The sequence below is a fragment of the Castor canadensis genome, chromosome 5 (assembly GCF_047511655.1).
Source record: "Castor canadensis chromosome 5, mCasCan1.hap1v2, whole genome shotgun sequence".
NCBI lineage: Eukaryota > Metazoa > Chordata > Mammalia > Rodentia > Castoridae > Castor > Castor canadensis.
The window spans coordinates 157,710,833-157,729,226 of record NC_133390.1 but is presented as its reverse complement, the minus strand read 5'-3'; the positions used below and the strand labels follow the sequence as shown (position 1 = coordinate 157,729,226).

Genomic DNA, 18,394 nt, shown 5'->3' with positions numbered 1-18,394 from the left:
CCTGGAAGAGCTGGTGCTGGGGCTGAGAACTGTAGATCAGTAGTGTTAACTGGAGGAAGGAACTGAGCATGCCAAGTAGAAGGCCACATGGGCGAGGGCCCCGGGGCAGGATGAAGCAGGACAGAGGAAGGACCTGAGAGGAACCAGTGGCTGGAGTCCTGAGTTGAGGGACAAAGTGATGTTGGCACAGGGATGTTCAGTCTTGGGTTTTATTCTGGGGACAAGGAGTCAATCACCAGTCAAACTGGAGTATCAGATCCCGTTCCAGATGTAAAGCGCCGGCTGCTGTGCAGGGAATGGGTTGAGGAAGGGCCAGAGTGGAAGAGATGAAATAAGGCTAAGTGGAGAGTGGTCCCGACGCCTGAGACCTGGAGTGAGAAAGGTACCCGGGAGTACTCCACTGGGCCTGCTATAACAAACCTTTAAGGTGGGTGTTTCCTGGGCCAGTCCCTTTTTCAGTCCTTTACATTCGGTTCATCTGCACAACAATTCTATGGAGGTGCCGTCCCCTCTATTACCTCCGTTTGGCAGAAAAGCATACAGATGCCCAGAGATGAACAGCATGGTGGGTTCCGCCCACTCGGGGCTCTATTACGCTTTTTGCACTTGGCTTTGTTAACCCACTACCGACCTGGGCCCTGCCCTCTGGTGGGTGCGTGCAGCCCTTGGTTCTACTCCTGGCTGGCTGGCTGCCATTTACTCGGCCGGTCCGGGGCGGGGGAGCGGGCTTGGTCCCTGGGGTGTTTCCTCCCTTCGGGAGGTCCTGGCGACAGAACCGCGGAGCGAATTGGTATTGGACTTGTTCTTTGCACAGCCCGGCCTGTGGCCTCGTCTTCATCTTCAGACAGGGAAACCGAGGCCGGGAGCTGGCTGGTAAGGGGGCGCCGCGCGGGAGGGGCGGGAGGGCTGCTGGCGGGGGCGGGGCCGTGCTCGGCCAATGGGCGGGCGCCCCGCCCCCAGTCCGACCCGAGGCGGCGGAGGCTGAGGGAGCGCAGCAGACCCGTGGAGCCCGCTGAACCCTCGGAGCGGGTGGCGCCGCCATGGCGTGCGCGGGGCTGCTCGCGGTGTGCCTGCTCCAGCCGTCAGCGCCCGAGTCCCCGCGGCTCCCCGCGCCCGCGCCCGCGCCCGCCGCCGGGCCCGCGGGACACGCGCTCTTCCAGGACGTGAGTGGGGCGCGTGGGCGGGCTGTCTAGGGGCTCTGCAGGTCTCCGTCTTGTGTTCGGCGGGGCTGTCTTCTTCCTGCCCCGGTCCCCGTTTCTCCTGGGTCGGTCTCTATGTCTGTGTCTCTCCCACTACGTCTATTGGCCCTGCCTCCGTTTCTCTGGGTCTCTGCCTCCCTCACGTCTCTCTCTGATCCTGCTTTCTACGTTTCCTTAGCAATCCCTTTAGCTTGATCTCGCTGTCTTTGTGTCCCTTGTCCTGTCTGTCTCTTCATGGCTCTCCTGTATTAGGTCCAGTGTCTGTCCCCGCTGCCCTTCACCCCAAACCCACCCCATCTGTGTGTCTGGTGGGGGCGGGGGCTGTCAACACTTCATCACAGCAGCAGTCACCATCCTGCTCTGTGGCATCCCGGGTTGGACTGACTGCGCAGAGGTCTGGACACATCCGGTGCGCTCCCTCTTTGACCCCAGGGCTGCCCCGAGCCCTCGGGCCTGACCCTAGAGCAGAGGAGCCCCACAGTTGGTAAGGACTGTTCAGTCACTCTCTGTGGTCTGGGACACCCCAGGGGCAGCAGGTGGCTCTGCAGCCCCCTCCTGTGACTGTAGGGGCTCAGTCACTGTCCTGAGACCCTCCCTGCCCTTCACCTCTGTGCTCAGCCCCTCCTGGCCCTCCCCTGCCCCCTCCCCACTGCCTGAGTGACTCAGCATCTTGACCACTATTCTCCAGGTTGGAAGGAGCTTGACCCTCCTGTCCCCCAGATGAGTAAACCAAGGCCTGAAAGGATATGTCTCAGGTCACACATGGAGTCGGAGTCAGGGACACAACAGGGTGTGGCCCTAAGTGGCCTCATTCCCAGCTTAGTACTCCACCCCACCCCCAGTATCTCCATCTACCTACTCAGGCCACACTGGGCTGCTGTGCGATCCCAAGCCAGTAGCAGAACTCCTCTGAGTCAGGCAGGATAGGAGGTCAGATGGAGGGGACTGGTATTCAGGACTGGAGCTATGGGAGCTCTCTGTCCAGATCTGAACTCACTCCTAGTCAGGCCTGCTGGGTCGCCCTTTGCTGGACTGCTGCGGGGGATCTGGGACTCCCTGTTACCTGGCAGAGATGGGGCTCTGTCTTGACTGTGCTTGTCTCTGCCTCTGTTGCCTTTCATGTACACTTCTCTGTAAATAAAATCTGTTGCTCCTTACCTCCTGTCACCCTCTCTACCCCTTGCACACACATGCATACACACACTTGCCCATGGCCCTCATGCTAGATTAGCCTCATTAGAAACTCCAGCCCTGAAAGAGTTAAACTCCAGGCTGTTCCCTCATGACTAGTGGAAAAACTGAGGCACCTGCAAAGAAAGGACTAGGCCAGTGCCTGGTATCAGCATCCCCAACAGGCACAACAGAATAGCTCAGAGAGTGCAGAGACTGGGATGGACTGTGGATGGCCACACAGCAGAGTTGGGGTTCAGGTCTGGGACGGTTGCCCAGGATGCTTGGACCGCATCTTGGCCCATCTTCCCAACCTTCCTCAAGCTGGGACCGTGCCAAGGGCTGATGCATTGGATAGAACTTGGGCTAGACTCCAGCTGTGGGAGGTGGGGGTGCAGGAGCTGGCCTGGAGCACCCCCATGCTGCCTATCCCTGCAGGAGAAAGGAGTAGCAGCAGGCCCTGCTGTGTATGCTTCCTGTGCTTCCCTTGCTGGAGAAGCTCCTGCAGGGCTGAGCTGAGCGGGAGGGAGGGTGAGGCAGGGGCAGGCTGGTCAGCTGGAGCCCCGTTGCTGGGTGGGGGCCTTTGCTTCCCAGGCCCCACTCACAGCTCCCACTCATGTCCCTTTGTCCTCCAGGTTTTCCGCAGAGCAGACAAGAATGGTGAGTGTGGCTTCCACTGGGTCCCACGGTCAGGGGTAGGATGGGGAACATCAGAGAGGGAGAGTTGGGAGCTAGGGGGTATGGAGTCTATTGTGGAGACAAATCTTGGGGGGTCTGAAACAGGAAATGAACCAAGGCATTCTTCCCAGAGAAAGTGCTGCAGGATGGAGAGAGAGGAATGTGGTTCAGCCAGAGGCTGGAAGGGGATCCTCCATGCAGTGCTGTCTAGCACAGTGATAGGTACTTCCTGTACATAACCTCATATTGTCCTCACAACAGTTAACTAGTGTGGAATTCCTCACCCCAGAGAGGTGAAGCAAGTTGCCTGAGGTCTCACAGCCTTTAATTGGTGGACTTTCTGAATCCAGGTCTGTGTATGTAACCCATGGTCATAAGCACCTTGTGTGAGGTAGTTGGAAGGTTGGGATAATGGACAGTTTGTGGCATACTTCTCTCAGATTTTGAGAAGGCTTTTCACTTTCCACAGGACCCACTGTTGGATCAGAGTAGGGTGGGGATGGGGGAGGGGGCTGGAGCCCTTGAGCAAGGGCCCACTGTGCTGGGAGTCAGCTCCTGCCCTGGTCTGGAAAGAGCACTTTGGGCACCCAGCATGCAACAGGTGCCTCGATCCTCCATGACTCAGAGCAGCCCACTGTGCCAGATGGCCAGTGGAAGAATTCACCTTTCCCTGGAACTGCAGACCCTCTTGTGTTTTAGCCTTTTTTTTTCTATTTTTGGTGGGACTGGGGTTTGAACTTGAGGCTTCAAGCTTTCAAAGCAGGCCCTTTCAAAGCATCTGAGTCACACTGCCAGTCCATTTTGCTCTGGTTATTTTGGAGATGGGGTCTTGCAAACTGTTTGTCCAGGTTGGCCTTGAACCTATATCTTCCTGATCTCAGCCTCCCAATTAGGATTACAGACATGAACCAGCCAGCTCTGTGTTTTAGCCTCTTTAAGACAGGGTCGTCTCCCTAACACTTGACCCTTCTCCTTGGGTCTCTTCAAATTGGTGGGGAACATTGATCAAGGGTGTAACTCTAGTGGTAGAATGCTTGTCTAGCGTGCACAAGGCCCTAGGTTCAATCACCAAAACCTGCTAAAAAAAGTCAAAACGTATCCTAAGTCAGGAATGATGGTACATACCTGTAATCCTAGCCCTTGGAAGGCTTGAGGCAGAAGGACTGTGAATTCAAGCCAGCCTGGAATACACAGTAAGACTGTGTCTCAACACCTCCCTCCCCCCACCAAAGACATGGGGGTCAGGGCATTCTATCTGGAGAGGCTCAGGCCCTCCCCCAGCATGCTCCCTGACTCCCATTTGCTGAATCCCCAGATCCTCAGATCCCCAGATCACTGGTCCCGCTTCTGCTCTCTGTCTTGCTCAAGTCATCATCCCTCCCCAGCCAGCCTACTGCTGCTTAGAGTCCTAGTATTGGATAGACGTGGCTTCTCTGTGAAGGTCTTGGTCCAGAGCAGAGGTTCCCTCCACCCTGGAGCCAGGCTGGCCAGCATGTGGGGCAGAGACTCCAAACCCTGCTCTGATGTGTCCCAGGCTGCTGTTATTTTGTTTCTTTAAGTCCCCAAAGATACCTTTTGCCCCTTAGCAGTGAGGGTCCCCACTGCAGTCAGAATCCCATGCCACCTGGTTGGGTGGTTGTGAATCCCAGGATACTTTTGGAGGGCTGGACAGGTGCTGTCAGGCTAGGAGTCACCCACGCTGCTCTCTGTCCTTCCAGACGACGGTAAGCTCTCATTCGAGGAGTTCCAGAGTTACTTTGCCGATGGGGTTCTCAGCCCAGGGGAACTTCGGGACCTGTTCAGTGGCATTGATGGGCACCCCACCGAGTGAGTATAAGAAGGGATCGCTGGGCCGTGGGCAGAGGCCTGGCCACATTGTCCCCACCCTACAGTGTCCCCTGCTGCCTTGTTCCTTTTGAAGGACAGGGAGTGGAGAACCGGGAGAAAGGCGCCAGGGCCCAATGCCAGTTTCCTCGCCCACCCACCCCCTCCCCAGCTCAGCCTTCCTGCTATACTGCTTCCAGCTGGGACCCCAAAATAGCCAGACCTGAGTCACCACCATGCTCAGCAGTTGTCCCCCCCCATCCTGATTCCTGCAGGAACCAGAGCTTAGGATGCCTGGGGACAGCTGGGCCCCGCCTGCCTCCACTCGTGTGCAGGTGCATGCACACACACACACCTTCCCACACATGCTGCAGCTACACATCTTGGCATGAGTGTGCATGCCCCTTCCCATGCTTCCTCACTTAGGTGTACACACATCACACATGTATACAGCTGTCCCTCCCTCTCCCTTTCCTTCCACAGTCTCCTTAGGATAAATCCCATACTAGCTTGGCATTCAAGGCTCCCAGTGCTTGGGCTGAACACCCTAGCCAAATTCCGTGTCAGACTGAGTTGGGAGTTAGCAGGAGCCGGGAGGGGGGAAGGGGGCTGTGGAGACCTTGGCTTGCACAGTCCAGTTCACCAGGTTCAAGTGTAAGGTCTGAAAAGCACTTTTTCTTTTCACTGCAGCAACTTAGAAACAGAGAAACTGTGTGGTGAGTAGGCCCATATGGGGCCTTGTGTCCTGAGCCCCTGGGTGGGTGGGTATGGTGAGGGACTGTTGCTCATCCCCAGTGGGACAGGATGGGCTGGGCTCAGGATGTGAGAACTGCTTGGCAGCTGAGGAATTCTGGGCCAGATAGATGGTGGGGGACTGGGAGCCCCTGAGCACCTCCTCTGCCCACAGACTACTTCTCAAAGCACCTGGGTGTCTACCGGCCTGTGCTGGCTGCGCTGGAGTCGCTGAACCATGCGGTGCTCAATGCCATGGATACCACCAAGCTGGTGAGCAGAGGGGCTGATGGTGGGGGCCCAAATTGACACAAGGGGTTTGTAGTGCTATGGGACCTTCTTCTGTCTTGGCTCAGGGCTGCGGAGCTGGAGGCCTGGGTTCAAATTCTAACAATCCCACTTAGTGACTGTGCCCCTTTACCCCTCTGGGCCTCAGTTTCCTCATCTGTAAACCAGGGATAATACTTTGTTGTACCAATTAAATGAGAGTGAAGGCAGGGAAATGTCTGTTTTGTTCTCTGCTCTGTTCCCAGTACTCAGAACAATGTCTGGCACACAGTAGGTTTTGTTAATTGCCTGCTGGGGGCTGTGAGGCCAGGACCCTCCAGGCAGACCCTCCAGGCATGGGCTGAGAGGTGGGAAGCTGTGCTTACCCACACCCACAGACCTTTGCTGGTGCATGCAGCCCATGTGTGGGGCCTGGCCCAAGGACATATTTGAGTAGGCAGGTATGTGTTTGCCCACATGTTGCTGTGTGCTTGTGTGGACACCTGTGTGCACAAGTATAGACATTGTTGACAGCCTGGCCCAGGCCCTTATGTGGTGACTTCAAAAAATCAGCCACTTCTCCCTTTGTGTGCCTCCCCGCTCAGTGCTGGGGGACTGGACCTGCTAGGCAAGCACTCTACCCGAGCCCCATTCCCTGCCCTGTACGTTCCTTTTGAAGGAACTTCCACCTCCCTTTGCCCGTAACTCTTATAAATGGGGGTGGGGTGGGGAGGAAGCAGTAAGCCTGGGATTGTGCCTTCCCCACTTTGTTGGTGCTGGAGAGCCAGACAGGGCTTTGTACATGTTAGGCAAGAGCTCTACCACTGAGCTACACACCCTGCTCCAACCCCATTTTTTATAGAAAGGCAAACTGAGACCCTCAGGGTTTAAAGATCACTGAGCACACAGCTAGGGACAGGACTTCTGCTTGCTTTCACATGAGATTTAGTAGTTTTTCAAAGGGTTGCCCCTTGGGCCCAGGCCTCCTGAGTGGTCAGCTGGAGTGGATTCTGTCCAGTAGCAGAGGTTTGGGGAATTCCAACATGCACGTCAAAACGAGGGCCCAGTGGGCCCCAACCACTTCCTCCTAGCCCAGAAAGGAATGGGTGGCCCATCCTCACATGAGGAGCCTGTCAGCTGCAAACACTTCAGACTTTTATCTGGTACTGGACACTCTGGTAGAGCTGCAGCTCAGCCTGAAGCCTCGGTGCCTGCCAACCCCCCTTGTGGCACCATTGCCTCTGTCCTCTGACTCAGTTGAACACTTCGTGCACCAGCCTGGAACCACACTCTTGGTACATGGCCCGGGTCATCCAGCCGCGTTGGAATGAGTGCAAGGAGGCCACCATGGAGCCTCCAGTCCACACAGCTTGGCCACGCCCGGGCTTGGCCACCAGGCGGGGCTGTAGGGCCGGGTACCCGTGCCTCCTGCACTGCGCCTCCAGCTCCTGGTCCAGGCGCTCAGCGAAGCCAGGGAAAAGCGTGGAACCACCAGCCAGCACCACCGTGTTGGCCAGCCGTCCCCGCAGAGTTGTGGGCACCTTCTGTAGTGCCCGAAAGGCCAGCGTGGGCAGTCCCGGCACAGCCTGGCCTAGCAGAGCCGGCTGGAAGATGGGTTCCGGGCAGCGGAAGCGCTCGCTGCTGAGGCGCACGGAGCACCCATTACCCAAGCAGAAACAGGCCGGATGGTGGCGGGCAGGGTCACGGAGGTCGCCCTCAAAATCCAGCGACACATAGCAGCTGCGCTTCTTGAGCTGTGTAATGGCCTTGCGAGGCAGGGCCTGCAATCCAAGGTCAGAGCAGGCTGCCACCAGCAACTCTCGCAAATAGCGCGACAGGGTGCTGCCTGCCACGTCCAGTCGGAAGGTAGCCTTGTGCCACGAGTGACCCGCGTAGATGGGCGTGGCGTGGCACACGCCGGCGCCCGCCTCCACTGCCAGCCCGCTGAGTGCGCCGGTGGAGCAGAGCGCCAGCAACGCGGTGCTGGCCAGGTGACACGCGGGCACCGCCAAGGCCTCGAACAGCAGCTCGACCACCTTCTCTCGGCCCTGAGGCGGCGCCGACGGCGAGTCGCTCACCAGCACGGGCCACTGATCTGGGCACACCCGCAGGCCACCCACCAGCAGGCGTTCCCACAGCCCCTCCAGCGCCTCCCAGTCCACCACCACGCCGTGCTTGATGGGGTGCGCTCGCGCCACGCCGCCAGCCAGCTCGCAGCCCGGCCGATCCCAGCTGGGGACCAGGCTCGAGCTCTTCAGGACTATGCGCGGCTGGTCTTCGCCCGCGAAGCCTGCCTTGGTGAAGCCGGAGCCTTGATCCACTACCACCGCGACACGGCCCAGGCAAGGCGGCCAGCGCACCCGGCGGTTCCCAGACGCCGACGCCACCTTCCGGGCTCGGCCCCGCCCTTCGGCGGAGAGCCCCGCCCTCGAGCCTGCTCGGCCTCCTACTACGTCTCGCTTCAGGGCTGGATAACTGTCTCTCTCAGCCCTCGACTCCGCCCCCTGGCCGTGAGGCCCCACCTCTCGGGGCCTGAGTGGCCGGATCCTTTTCAGCTCGTGGCTCCGCCCCAGGCCTGAGGCCCCGCCCTTGGTCCAGCGTCAGTCTTCGCGCTCACGGGGCTCCAGTCGCTTCTTGTTCTTCCCGCTACTCTGGCTCCCAGCTCCACCTTGCTCCAGGCTCCGCCCTCTCAGGGCGTGGCCCTGCCTGCGGCTCCGCCCTCGCTGAGCTAGATGACCGGATGTTCAGACAAATCCTTTTAGGTATTGAGAAACTGCCAGGTGGAGCAGGGCTCTGGAAGTGAAGGGTCCGTGAGGCAAGGTCATCTGGATTTATATCCAGTTTGGGGACCCAGGAGTCCGGCCCAGCCCTTAAGCCCCAAGTAGTCTCTTGGCACTTCTCATCTGAGCTTGGCCAAAGATGTTCCTAGTTGTGGAGGTGAGAGAGGATGGTCAGAGCAGGAAGAAAGAACTTGGATTGGACTCATTGTGACCTCAGACCTCCTCAAGCACCTGCTGTGCTCCTGCAGCCCCTCCCCCCACAAAAACTCCCTGGATCTGTCATCTGTCTCCTGCACTGAGCTAGTGGCAGCAATTTGGGTACCCATGGTCTAGCCTCAGCGGCCCAGCACGATCAGTTCTTTCCCCAGAGCACTGGATTATCTGATGTATTCTGGCCAGAAGTTTCGACTTCCTCTCTCAGTGCTGAAGAGAAAGCTCTTTAGATCTATACATCTATGGCTGGTTGCTCTGAGGACCTCAGCTCTGCCCTGAGAGGCCTAGGCAGCTACACAGGGATCCTGCCTGAGTTGTGCCTCAGTTCTGAAGCTCACTGTGCAACCATGAGCAAGGTTGCACCCTAAGGCTTTGTGCTGTTTCTTCCTCTAAAAAGTAGTGAGTACCCTCACACAAGGAAAGAGGCCACTTCTTGTCAGCAGAGCTTCATTATTCTCCTTTGGACTATTTTGGTGGCAAGTACAAGACTCACTCAGATGAACTTAAGCTATGTCTCACAGATCCCAAGGACAAGGTGAAATCAGGTCTCAGGAACAGGGCCTGACCACAGGGTGGTGTGCATTGTCTTTGCACTGTGGTTTTATTCTTCTGAAGACTGGTGTTCAGCATGTACGAGTTCATACAGAAAACACTCTCTTACAGGGGTTGATAGGGACAGTTTGGGCCAAGCATGTACAGAGGAACATGGTCACCCTGTTTGTAACTATATGGGTTACAAACATAACATGGCACAGGCAGCTGTCACAATAAGCAGGGGCCCTGGTATGGGTCATGCATTCTCTAGTGTAATGCAGGCCTTGTGGAGGGGATCTTTTGTGTTGACAACCACAAAAAGCACATCTTCAGCAGAAATTGGAGATGGGCTTGTGGCTTTAGCAAGCTGGGACCTTCCCCCTGCTACATCTACTCCAAAGGGAGCGCTCTGAGGCTGGTCCAGTGTGTCGCAGGAAGGCAGGTTGCACTTTTTTTTTTTTTTTTTTTTTGGCTTTTTGAGACATGGTCTCTGTATAGCCCAGGCTGACCTCAAACTCATTTCTTCTGCTTCAGCCTCCACAGTGCTGGGATCAAGGCACGTACTACACCACCAGGCTAAGGCTACACATTTGGGTGGGTCTGGAGTTGGGTTTAGGAACCAAAAGAGTGAGAATTCTGCTGCCTGAGTGATGTAGGAAGTAAGTCTCACACTGGAGGCCACAAGTACTTGTACAGCCAGAACAGGGGCGAGGGAGGCAACCACTGAGAGGCCCTAGGAGGGGAGACTGAGTCTAGGGAGCTCCTCCTACACATCCCAATTACATGTTTGGCTTTCCCCAAGGGCAGTGAAGGAGTGAGAGCTGTGACTAGGGGAGAGACCTGCCCTAGACAGGTTAAGTGGTTTGGAAAGAAGCCTTTGGCTAAATTTAGGGAAGGGGATGGGGCAGAGTAGGTTGGGAGACAAGTGCTGACTTTGACCTGAGGGGCCTTGAAGTCTGGGGAGCTGAGTGCTTGAAGTTAATGCGCACAGTGGGGTAGAGTGAGGGCCAGAAGCCCAGCCTCTCCTCCTGGGTGCTCCCTTAGCCAGAATCTGAGGCTCAGGCCTCACCCCAGCTGACAGGGGACCCTGGCTGTTCTTCCCCAGCATGTGCCCATTTGTCTGGAACCCTCCCTCCGCCTAAGAGGGATTTCTTTCTTATTTTGTGTATGGGGGACTGTACTGGGGTTCGAACTCAGGGCCTCGCACTTGTAAGCGGTCTATCACTTGAGCCATTCCACATCTCTTAAGAGGAATTCTGAATGCTGGGGACTCTTGGAGATGTCAGGTCTTTGCTGGAAACAGGTCCCATTTTCCTAGCGTGGCGGAGCCTGGGTTTGCCCAAGTCTACCTCCTTTGGGTCTGCAGATATGATAGGATCGGACCTGGGTCTGAAGTGGCTGGGGAACGGATTGTGGTTCTGACCCTTTGTGCCATGAGGAAGGACAAGGTAAAGACAGCCCTGGCTCCAGGTCATAGCGGCGGCTCTGCTCGCGATCTGTTCTGTTCATCCCCGACTCGCCCGAGCCTCACCTTGCCCCCGCCCTGACTGCGCGCCCCAGCCCTCCATACAGAGCTAGAGGACGCCAGGATTGCTCTGCACGCTTTATTGGGCCGAGTCCTGTGTTGGGGGGCCGCGCCGGGCGCTCAGGGCCGCGGGCGAGGGCAGCGGCGCCGCTTGCGGGGCTGCTCCTTGCCGGGGTCGCGCTCGCGGTTCGGCTCGCTCTCGGTCAGCAGGTGGGCGTACAGCCGCTGCCAGTCCTGCACGACCTTGGCCCCGCCTTCGGGTCCGCCCCCGGCCCCGTCCGCCGCGCGGCGCCCCTCCTCCTGCAGCCGCGCATCCAGCAGCAGCAGCAGGACCAGGATCTTCTTCATCTCCCTCGCGCGCGCGCCCTCGCGCCGCTCGGCGCCGTCACCCGCCCCTCGCAGATTGGGCGCCACAGACGGGGAGCCCGCCGGGGCGCTGGACGCGTCCTCACCCGGCCGCCCGGATCGCGGGCAGGGGCCCACCGCCCTCCCGGCCAGCTGCTGCCGCTTGTCCAGCGGAAAAAGTAGCACGATCTTGGTCTGGGGGGTGGGTGTGGGGGAAGAGCACGCTTGGGGCCGAGCACACGACCCAAGACGGCCCTGTCCTCCTTCCCGAGACCCTCATCCTCCCCGCCGCCGTGTCTCCCAGGACTCTGCCCCTCTGTGTTTCCGGGACTCCGGTCATCCTGCCATGTGCAGTGTTCATTAGGCCCCAGGAACGCACACCGTTCCCTTCTTGAGGTCAGAGACCTTCCCCACCTTGGCCAAGCGCCCGGGTCTCCGCCTCCCTTCTGCAACCCTCACCCACCCCAGGCTGACCTTCTGCGATGAGATCCCTGCCTTAATACCGGGGGATCTCATCCTGCCGGCTGGGTCAAGGGCCAATCCCCATTGGAAGAGCGGGAAAGCAGCATGTTTTGAGGCTGTGGCCTGGAGTAATAAAGGGAATTCCCTGTGTAGTAACCGCAGTGGTGCCAATGAGTGGTACCAATGATTGCTTCCCCCTGCCTGACCTCCACCCATTTGCCCAGATTTGGGAGAATCCTGTCCTGGCCTCCTTTCTGAGCTTTTAGGATCCCGCCTAGGCCCACGTGGGCTCCTGTGACCCTTCTCCTCTAGAGGGATTCCCTAACCCTTCTCAGGCCCTTGGGACTTGTGCCCACAGGCCTAGACTTCCTTCCTGACCTTCTGTCCAGGGCCACCTGCCCCCAGCATGTCCCCTCCCACCGTTTCAGCTCACACTTGGGTTCCTCCGCTTGAGGTGGCTGAAGAACTGCTGTTTGCGCTGGCCCTTGTCCATGTCCGGCAGCCCCTCCGTGCAGGCCTGCTTGAGTACTTTGATCCTCTTGTGGGAGGTGCTGTTCCCCATGGCAGGGCTGGTCACCACTGAGGGCCACCGCCCATGCTGCCGCTGCCCTACCCTCTAGCCAAGGGCCCTGGCTCCACCCTGCCCCGCCCAGGGAGGCTGCATTGTGACCTCACAGGTCAGCCTCACCAGCTCCAGCTCAGAGCTCTTCCTCCCAGCGCCCCCCAGGGGACTCTGGGTATGGCTGACTTCTGGCTTTGATCCTAACTGAAGCTATGCTTATAAGGTGCTTAGTGATGAGTAGAGAGGAATTAACATAGCTTGGGTTTGAACCCTGGCCCTGCCACTAGCTAGCTGTGTAAGCTTGGCCAAAGTGAACCTTTCTAGGTTTCATTCTCCTCTGCAAAATTGAGTCACTACAAGCGTTTTTTTTTTTTTTTTTCCCTTGATGGTACTGGGGTTTGAACTCAGAGCACTCTACCATTGAGCCACTCCTCCAGCCCTAGTTTGTGTCAGGTTTTTCTCAAGATAGGCTCTCAACAGCCATTTCCTGGAGTTGGCTTTGAACTGCAGTCCTCCTGATCTCTACCACCTGAGTAGCTACAATTACAGGCATGAATCGTTGATGCCCAGCTTAGTTATGGTTCTTGAACATTCCCATGATGGTTAAAAAAATTATTCTTGGAATGGCACCTGGCACAGGGTGGGTTCTTTGGTTGCAAGCAATAGAAAACCAATCAGTCATCTAATGCACCACAAGGAAATTTATTGGAAGAATTTGGTGGAGACAAAAACTACTGATTTGTCCAAGAATGTCAGAACCCAGCCTCCACTTCATCCATTTGTCATCTCCCAATCCTGGCTAGGTCCTATGGCAGAGCTGAGGCAGTCATGCACAAGAGATGAAGTCCTTGATGGATGGTGCCTCTGCAGCCCCCTCGGAGAGGGAGGGCTGGCATCTGGCTCGAGGCTCCCCAGGACTCCCACCCTAGATTGTGTGCAAGGTAGAGGTGAGGGCTTCTCAGAACATCTGTGACTGTTGGGTTTGCAAGCAGGCAGATTCTTGTCCCACCTGGGCGTTGTCATGTCCTGGGACCCCCAGTCCTTAGCCCTGAGGGTCTGGAGGCAGTGGGCTGATGAAGAGAATGTGGAAGTGGCAGCCGGCAGGCAGGACGTATGTTTGACAATTCAAGTGAGGACAATTCTGGGATGGAGAACTTGTGAGCCAGGCACTGGGCTGAGTCCTACGTAGGAATTAGCTGAGGGCAACCTCCGAACAGCTCAGTGTGGTGGGCATTTCATTCCTGTTTTATAGATGAGGAAACCAAAGGACAGGAGGTGAAGGTAGTTGGGGAGTCAGAATCCCAAGGTGAGTAGCACAGGACCTGGTGCGTGGTCCTGTCTGCCTACCTGGGGAGGAGCTGGGGGGAGGCTGGTGATGTAGGGTGAAGTCAGTGCTGGTATGTGTGTGGACAGCGCCTGGTGGTCTTATATCTATCTCTTTAAAAAAGCACACAGTGAACATATTTTTGCATGGATGAATGAGTGAATGAACAGATGCCTAAGCAGATTGTGAGTTTGAGGCCAGCTGTTAGATATGGGGCCACCTCACACATCATTGTGTCAGAATTAGCCCTTGGATGCCCTGGGACCACCACCCAGCCCCCTTCCTGCCTGACCATGCCTGGTCCCTCACTGGCTATAGCTAAGCAGAAGGTAGTAGCCCCAACAGGTCCAAAAGGCTCAGCATGCCAGTGGCCAGGTGCTCCCTGTGAGCGGGCGTCACTCCTGCCAGGGAGAGCCCAGACCTAGAAGAGAAGGGACCCAGGCCCCCCTTGCCCACTGAGCCTCAGTGCCCTCCTGCTTGTGCCAGGTCCTTATGCCCTATAACTGCTCTTTGTACTTCCACTGTTGCTCTGATGGGCAAGAGGGAGCCCACCCGACAGGCGACTCCCTCTCAGAACTGTGTGCTCAGGACCCGAAGATGCCAGCCAGGCCTGCTTTTGCCCTCAGGAGTATGAGCAGGCTTCCAAAGTGGACCAGTTTGTCACACGCTTTCTGCTGCGGGAGACAGTGAGCCAGTTACAAGCCCTGCAGAGCTCGCTGGAGGGGGCGTCGGACACCCTGGAGGCCCAGGCCCGTGGCCTGCGGTATGTGAGGACCCTGCCAGGGTGTGGGTCCAGTGCGTGAGTGCTCGTCCCTGCATTCTAAACCCATTAGTGTCCTCGCATTCCTTCCTTCCGGTGTTCTGGACACATTCTTGGGTAGGAGGCCATGAGTGGGTAAGAAAGGGTGGCTGGCTTTGGGACCGGACCTCAAAGTCCCAGGAGGCCTGTCTTGTCCCACCTGGGCCTTGTCATGTGCTGGGACCCCCAGTCCTTAGCCCTGAGGTCTGGAGGCAGTGGGCTGACTCTACTTCCCTAGGTCAGATGAAGAGAATGTGGAAGTGAAGAGCAGACCCCGTGGCAGCCGGCGGGCAGGACGCAGAGCCCTGAGGAGTGTCAGTCGGTCACCTACCTGGTCTCCTGGCTCCGCTGACATAGGTGTGCCTGTGGCAGGGTGGGGTCCAGGGCAGGCGTGGCATCCACTCTCCACTCCCCCAGGGTCTGCTCCATTGCTCCCAGCTCATCCTAAAAGGCCTCTCAGCCTCAGGGACACTGGCTGATGCCCTCGTTCTCCCCCACCCCAGGGCGGAGCTCGGAGGCAGAGATGCAGTGGCGACTGCAAGTCAACCGTCTCCAGGAGCTCATAGACCAGCTTGACTGCAAGGTGAGTGGCCAGGTGGCCAGTGACCCTTGGGGAGATTGTCCCTGGCATCTGTTCAAACCAGGTACCTGCTGGGGGCTTGGCCCATACTCTGTGTCCCTCACAGGCTCCTCGGCTGGAACCCCTGCATGAAGAGGACCTTGTCAAGGGTCCCAACTCGGTGAGCCTGGGGAGGGGCAGGTCACTGGGTTTTGGGCTACAGGTGCTCATGAAGTGAGGGACGGACGTAGGGGGCCAGCTGCCCATCCGCCCCTTCCCCAGACCTGGCAGGAAGAGGCTGGGTTCTTCCTGCATTTGCTCTGTGACCCTGCAGAAGTCACTGCCCCTCTTGGTAATTCCCTTACTGGTATTTCTGAACGCCAGATCTGGGGCAGGGAATGGAAGCTGGAGGGGGCAGTAGGGAGTGGTGGTTGCTGCAGAAGACAGGGATAATGGCTGGAGTAGGGCGGTGATCTTGATGAAGGAGAGGGTGCTGGGGGGGAGTCGGGTGCAGGAGCTTGTTGGCAGCAGGGGTCCAGGCGAGGAAGGAAGGAGCCTTTGCCTTGTGCCTGGCCTGTCCCGTGACTGGCTTCACTCTTGGCCAGCACATCCTCATGGCCCAGAGGCAAGTGCAGGTGGCAGAGGAGGCCCTGCAGGACTTCCATCGAGCCCTGTGCTGCTATGTGGACTTCACGGGGGCTCAGAGCCAGTGTCTGCAGTAAGTGGCCAGCCGGCTGGTGGGATGGCTGGGGCGGGGAGAGGGGAACAGAGGGGACCCATTGGACCCTGGCAGGTGGGCAGTGGTAGTCGCAGCTCTATCATGGCATAGCTATCTCTTTGGCCCTGCAGTGTGTCTGCCCAGAAGATGCTAAACAATGCCTCCTTCACCCTGTATGAGTTCTGGCAGGACGAAGCCTCCTGGAGAAGGTATGAGTGGTGGTCTAACAGCTGACACTAAGTATGGGTCCTGGAGTGGGTCAGGCCAGGTAAAGTCCTGCTCTCCCACTCACTGGCTGTGTGACCTCCTTTGAGTTACCTAACCCATCTGGGCCCCAGTGTCAAGCCTCCCTTGGGCTAAGTGAGATGACTGTAAAAAACTGAATATAGTGCCAAGTACATAGTAGGCACTCAGCTAATGCACACTATTATCCCTGTGGCAGGTGCCTTGTGTGATACTTCCTTCAATCTTCACTGTATTCCAGTGAAGTAAACACCTGATCCCCATTTCACAGAGGGAAACACCAGAGGCTGGAGCCAGTGTGGGAAAGGCCTGGGATCTGAATCCAGGCAGCAGGACTGGGGTTGGGCGGGAGTCCCAAGAGCAGATGGCCCTGATCTTGGAGTAGATGACTGTAGCCTTGGTCCCCTCCATGGCCCTCTGCAGGCACCAGCAGTCACCCTGCAGTAAGGCCTTCCAGCGCATCCTCATTGACCACCTGCGCACTCCGGACACCCTCACCACTGTGTTCTTCCCAGGTGTGCTGCAGCCCCCAGTCCTCTCTCAGCCCTGGGACCTGGGAGGGGTGAGGGGCCCCCCCATGGATCCTGACCCCCAGCCTCTGACCCCCAGCCTCCTGGTGGATTATGAATAATAACTGAGCCTGACCTGCTTAAGCCAAGGACCCTGAGGCCCTGCTTAACTCCTAGAACCTTCTGCACTGGTCGACTCAGCACGGAGACCCAAGGACCCTGCCTCCTCTTAGACCTGGGGCCTGGCCAGCTGGTGGAAGGTCTCTCAGCCCAGAGAGCAGGCACTGGGCTGCTTGCTTTCTGTTGATTTATTTATCAGCGTATTCTATTGTTTGTAGCTTCCAAGGTACAAGGTACCTGGGCTTCTGCCTGGCTCAGGAGGCCTGTATTCTGGTCCCCTCTGCCCCTGCCTAGTGGTGTGGCTCAGGCAGGTCCCTGAACTCTCTGACTGCCTAGTGGTGTTCTGTTTTTTCCTGCTGTCTCGGGAAAGAGCTTTTGCTGTTCCGCACCCAGCAGTAGAACCAAGGCTGATGCTCAGGGATCCCCAAGCCCTCGAACCTCAACCACTGAGGCTGGGCCAGATCAGTCTGCTGTGCAGAGTAAGGACCTGGGTCGCCCCATCATCCCACTAGGTTGGCACTAACTTTTCCAGCAACCATGTCTACACTAGAGACCTCTGGAGGATCCTGGGTTGGTTTGCATGTCATTTGCATAACATTTGCATGTGCATACCCCACCCATTCTCAGGGCACTATGGGAAGCCTCAAAGTCACCTTGCAAAGTAGCAATAATTTGGGTCTAGACTTGCCTGCTGCCCCCAGAGATCTCGTGAACCCCAGCCCGGGAGCCCAGCACGGAGGCAATAAAAGGCGGTGGTCATTTCTGGCGTCTCCTCCTCTCTCTCTTGCTCTGGGGCCCTGACCTCCCTGACTGGAAACGCAGAGGGAGAAGCCCATCCTGTGCCCATATCACCTAATGCTCCATATCTGCAGAGAGACTCTGCCATAGCTGGGGCAGGTTTCTCCAGTCCAGGGCCTGCACCCCACAACCCCTGGGCCAGGGTCCTGCCTGGGAAAGGGGAGTGACAATGTTCAAACTGCTGAGGTTTCAGCTTCGTACCACACAGAGCCTTCACAGGGTCACAAAGCGCTTCCTGTAGGAAGATCTGTACCTAGACAGAACCTCCTATGTCAGGCTGGACCTGTCATTGCCACTGCCACTTGACGGAGCAAATCCAGGAGGATGATGACTGAGTCACTCCTACCAGCCAGGGGGAGACTGTCCTGGAGAAAGGGTCAGGAAGGCACGTGGCGGGAGTGGCCATAGAGCCCAGGGCAGATCTGACCTGGTCAGAGGTATGGGCTCAGTTTTCCAGACTTGGAGGGGGAGGGAGCACTTGCCCACAGACCCAGGGAAACCCAGCAGCAAGCAGTGAGGCCAGGGGAAGGAGAGATGCTGGGGTACAGCTGGCGGTGAGGGTGGGAGGGGGTGAAGGCAGAAGGCGCTTGGTCCTTAGAAAACTGCTGTAGGTTCTAAGCCAGGGCTGAAGAGCCAGGGGGCGTCACCAATTTCGCATTTCAACAGTGTTGCTGATGCCCAGCAGTGTCAGATCCTTGCTGGGTGTTGAGGTGTGGGCCAGAAAGGCAGGTGAGATGTTACCGGCTCAGGGTGGGCATGCTGGTCGGCCTCTAGGAGGGATCTCCCTGGGATTGCTCCCCAGGGTCCCTCACAGGAGGCAGTTCCCCTACCCGCCTGGCTGCCCAGGCCAAAGGCTAAGCACAGGGGCCTAGTGGCTCCTTGACCAGGAGCAGACTGCACCCCGCCCCTACCCAGATGGCTGTATCTAGACAGACACAAGGGCCTGGCTGGCTTGGGGCAGTTTGTCCCCACACTCCAGTTTCAGTATGTCTCCTTGCTAGAGAAGAAGTCTTTCCAGGGGGAATGTGCTGGG

General features: G+C 57.6%; 3 protein-coding genes across 4 annotated transcripts; 1 reads left to right on the top strand and 2 right to left on the bottom strand.

Annotated features, from left to right (window-relative positions):
* The first annotated feature begins 528 nt into the window (after window positions 1–528).
* Necab3 (N-terminal EF-hand calcium binding protein 3) lies at window positions 529–17,326 on the top strand. 2 transcript variants are annotated; one of them, XM_074074567.1, is made up of 14 exons: window positions 529–565; window positions 815–873; window positions 3,005–3,029; window positions 4,766–4,874; window positions 5,562–5,587; window positions 5,779–5,876; window positions 14,242–14,378; window positions 14,653–14,771; window positions 14,918–14,997; window positions 15,101–15,154; window positions 15,579–15,691; window positions 15,823–15,900; window positions 16,358–16,449; window positions 16,544–17,326. In XM_074074567.1, the coding sequence occupies exons 1-14, from the start codon at window positions 544–546 to the stop codon at window positions 16,570–16,572; spliced, it is 1,041 nt and encodes a 346-aa protein (XP_073930668.1). In that variant the 5' UTR covers window positions 529–543; the 3' UTR covers window positions 16,573–17,326. The 2 variants fall into 2 exon arrangements, with proteins under 2 accessions (XP_073930668.1, XP_020025854.2); XM_020170265.2 differs by lacking the exons at window positions 529–565; window positions 815–873 and adding an exon at window positions 1,014–1,163.
* Window positions 5,119–8,976, bottom strand: Actl10 (actin like 10). Its single transcript, XM_020170272.2, has 3 exons — window positions 8,973–8,976; window positions 8,488–8,598; window positions 5,119–8,445 (listed from the first exon to the last, which is right to left on the bottom strand). Exons 1-3 carry the CDS (start codon window positions 8,974–8,976, stop codon window positions 7,124–7,126), a joined length of 1,437 nt encoding a protein of 478 aa, XP_020025861.1. The 3' UTR covers window positions 5,119–7,123.
* Window positions 11,015–12,344, bottom strand: C5H20orf144 (chromosome 5 C20orf144 homolog). The gene is made up of 3 exons (XM_074074568.1): window positions 12,163–12,344; window positions 11,742–11,852; window positions 11,015–11,462 (listed from the first exon to the last, which is right to left on the bottom strand). The coding sequence occupies exons 1-3, from the start codon at window positions 12,289–12,291 to the stop codon at window positions 11,043–11,045; spliced, it is 660 nt and encodes a 219-aa protein (XP_073930669.1). The 5' UTR covers window positions 12,292–12,344; the 3' UTR covers window positions 11,015–11,042.
* Window positions 17,327–18,394: the final 1,068 nt, after the last annotated feature.

Coding starts and splice junctions, on each gene's coding strand:
- Necab3 (XM_020170265.2), top strand. CDS start 1,041: ATGGCGTGCGCGGGGCTGCTCGCGGTGTGCCTGCTCCAGCCGTCAGCG. Junction 4,875..5,561: donor ATTGATGGGCACCCCACCGA/GTGAGTATAAGA, acceptor TTTTCACTGCAG/CAACTTAGAAACAGAGAAAC. Junction 15,692..15,822: donor GCTCAGAGCCAGTGTCTGCA/GTAAGTGGCCAG, acceptor TTGGCCCTGCAG/TGTGTCTGCCCAGAAGATGC.
- Actl10 (XM_020170272.2), bottom strand. Junction 8,446..8,487: donor CAAGAAGCGACTGGAGCCCC/GTGAGCGCGAAG, acceptor GCGGGGCCTCAG/GCCTGGGGCGGAGCCACGAG.
- C5H20orf144 (XM_074074568.1), bottom strand. CDS start 12,291: ATGGGGAACAGCACCTCCCACAAGAGGATCAAAGTACTCAAGCAGGCC. Junction 11,853..12,162: donor TCAAGCGGAGGAACCCAAGT/GTGAGCTGAAAC, acceptor TTATTACTCCAG/GCCACAGCCTCAAAACATGC. Junction 11,463..11,741: donor CAGGGATCTCATCGCAGAAG/GTCAGCCTGGGG, acceptor CCCACCCCCCAG/ACCAAGATCGTGCTACTTTT.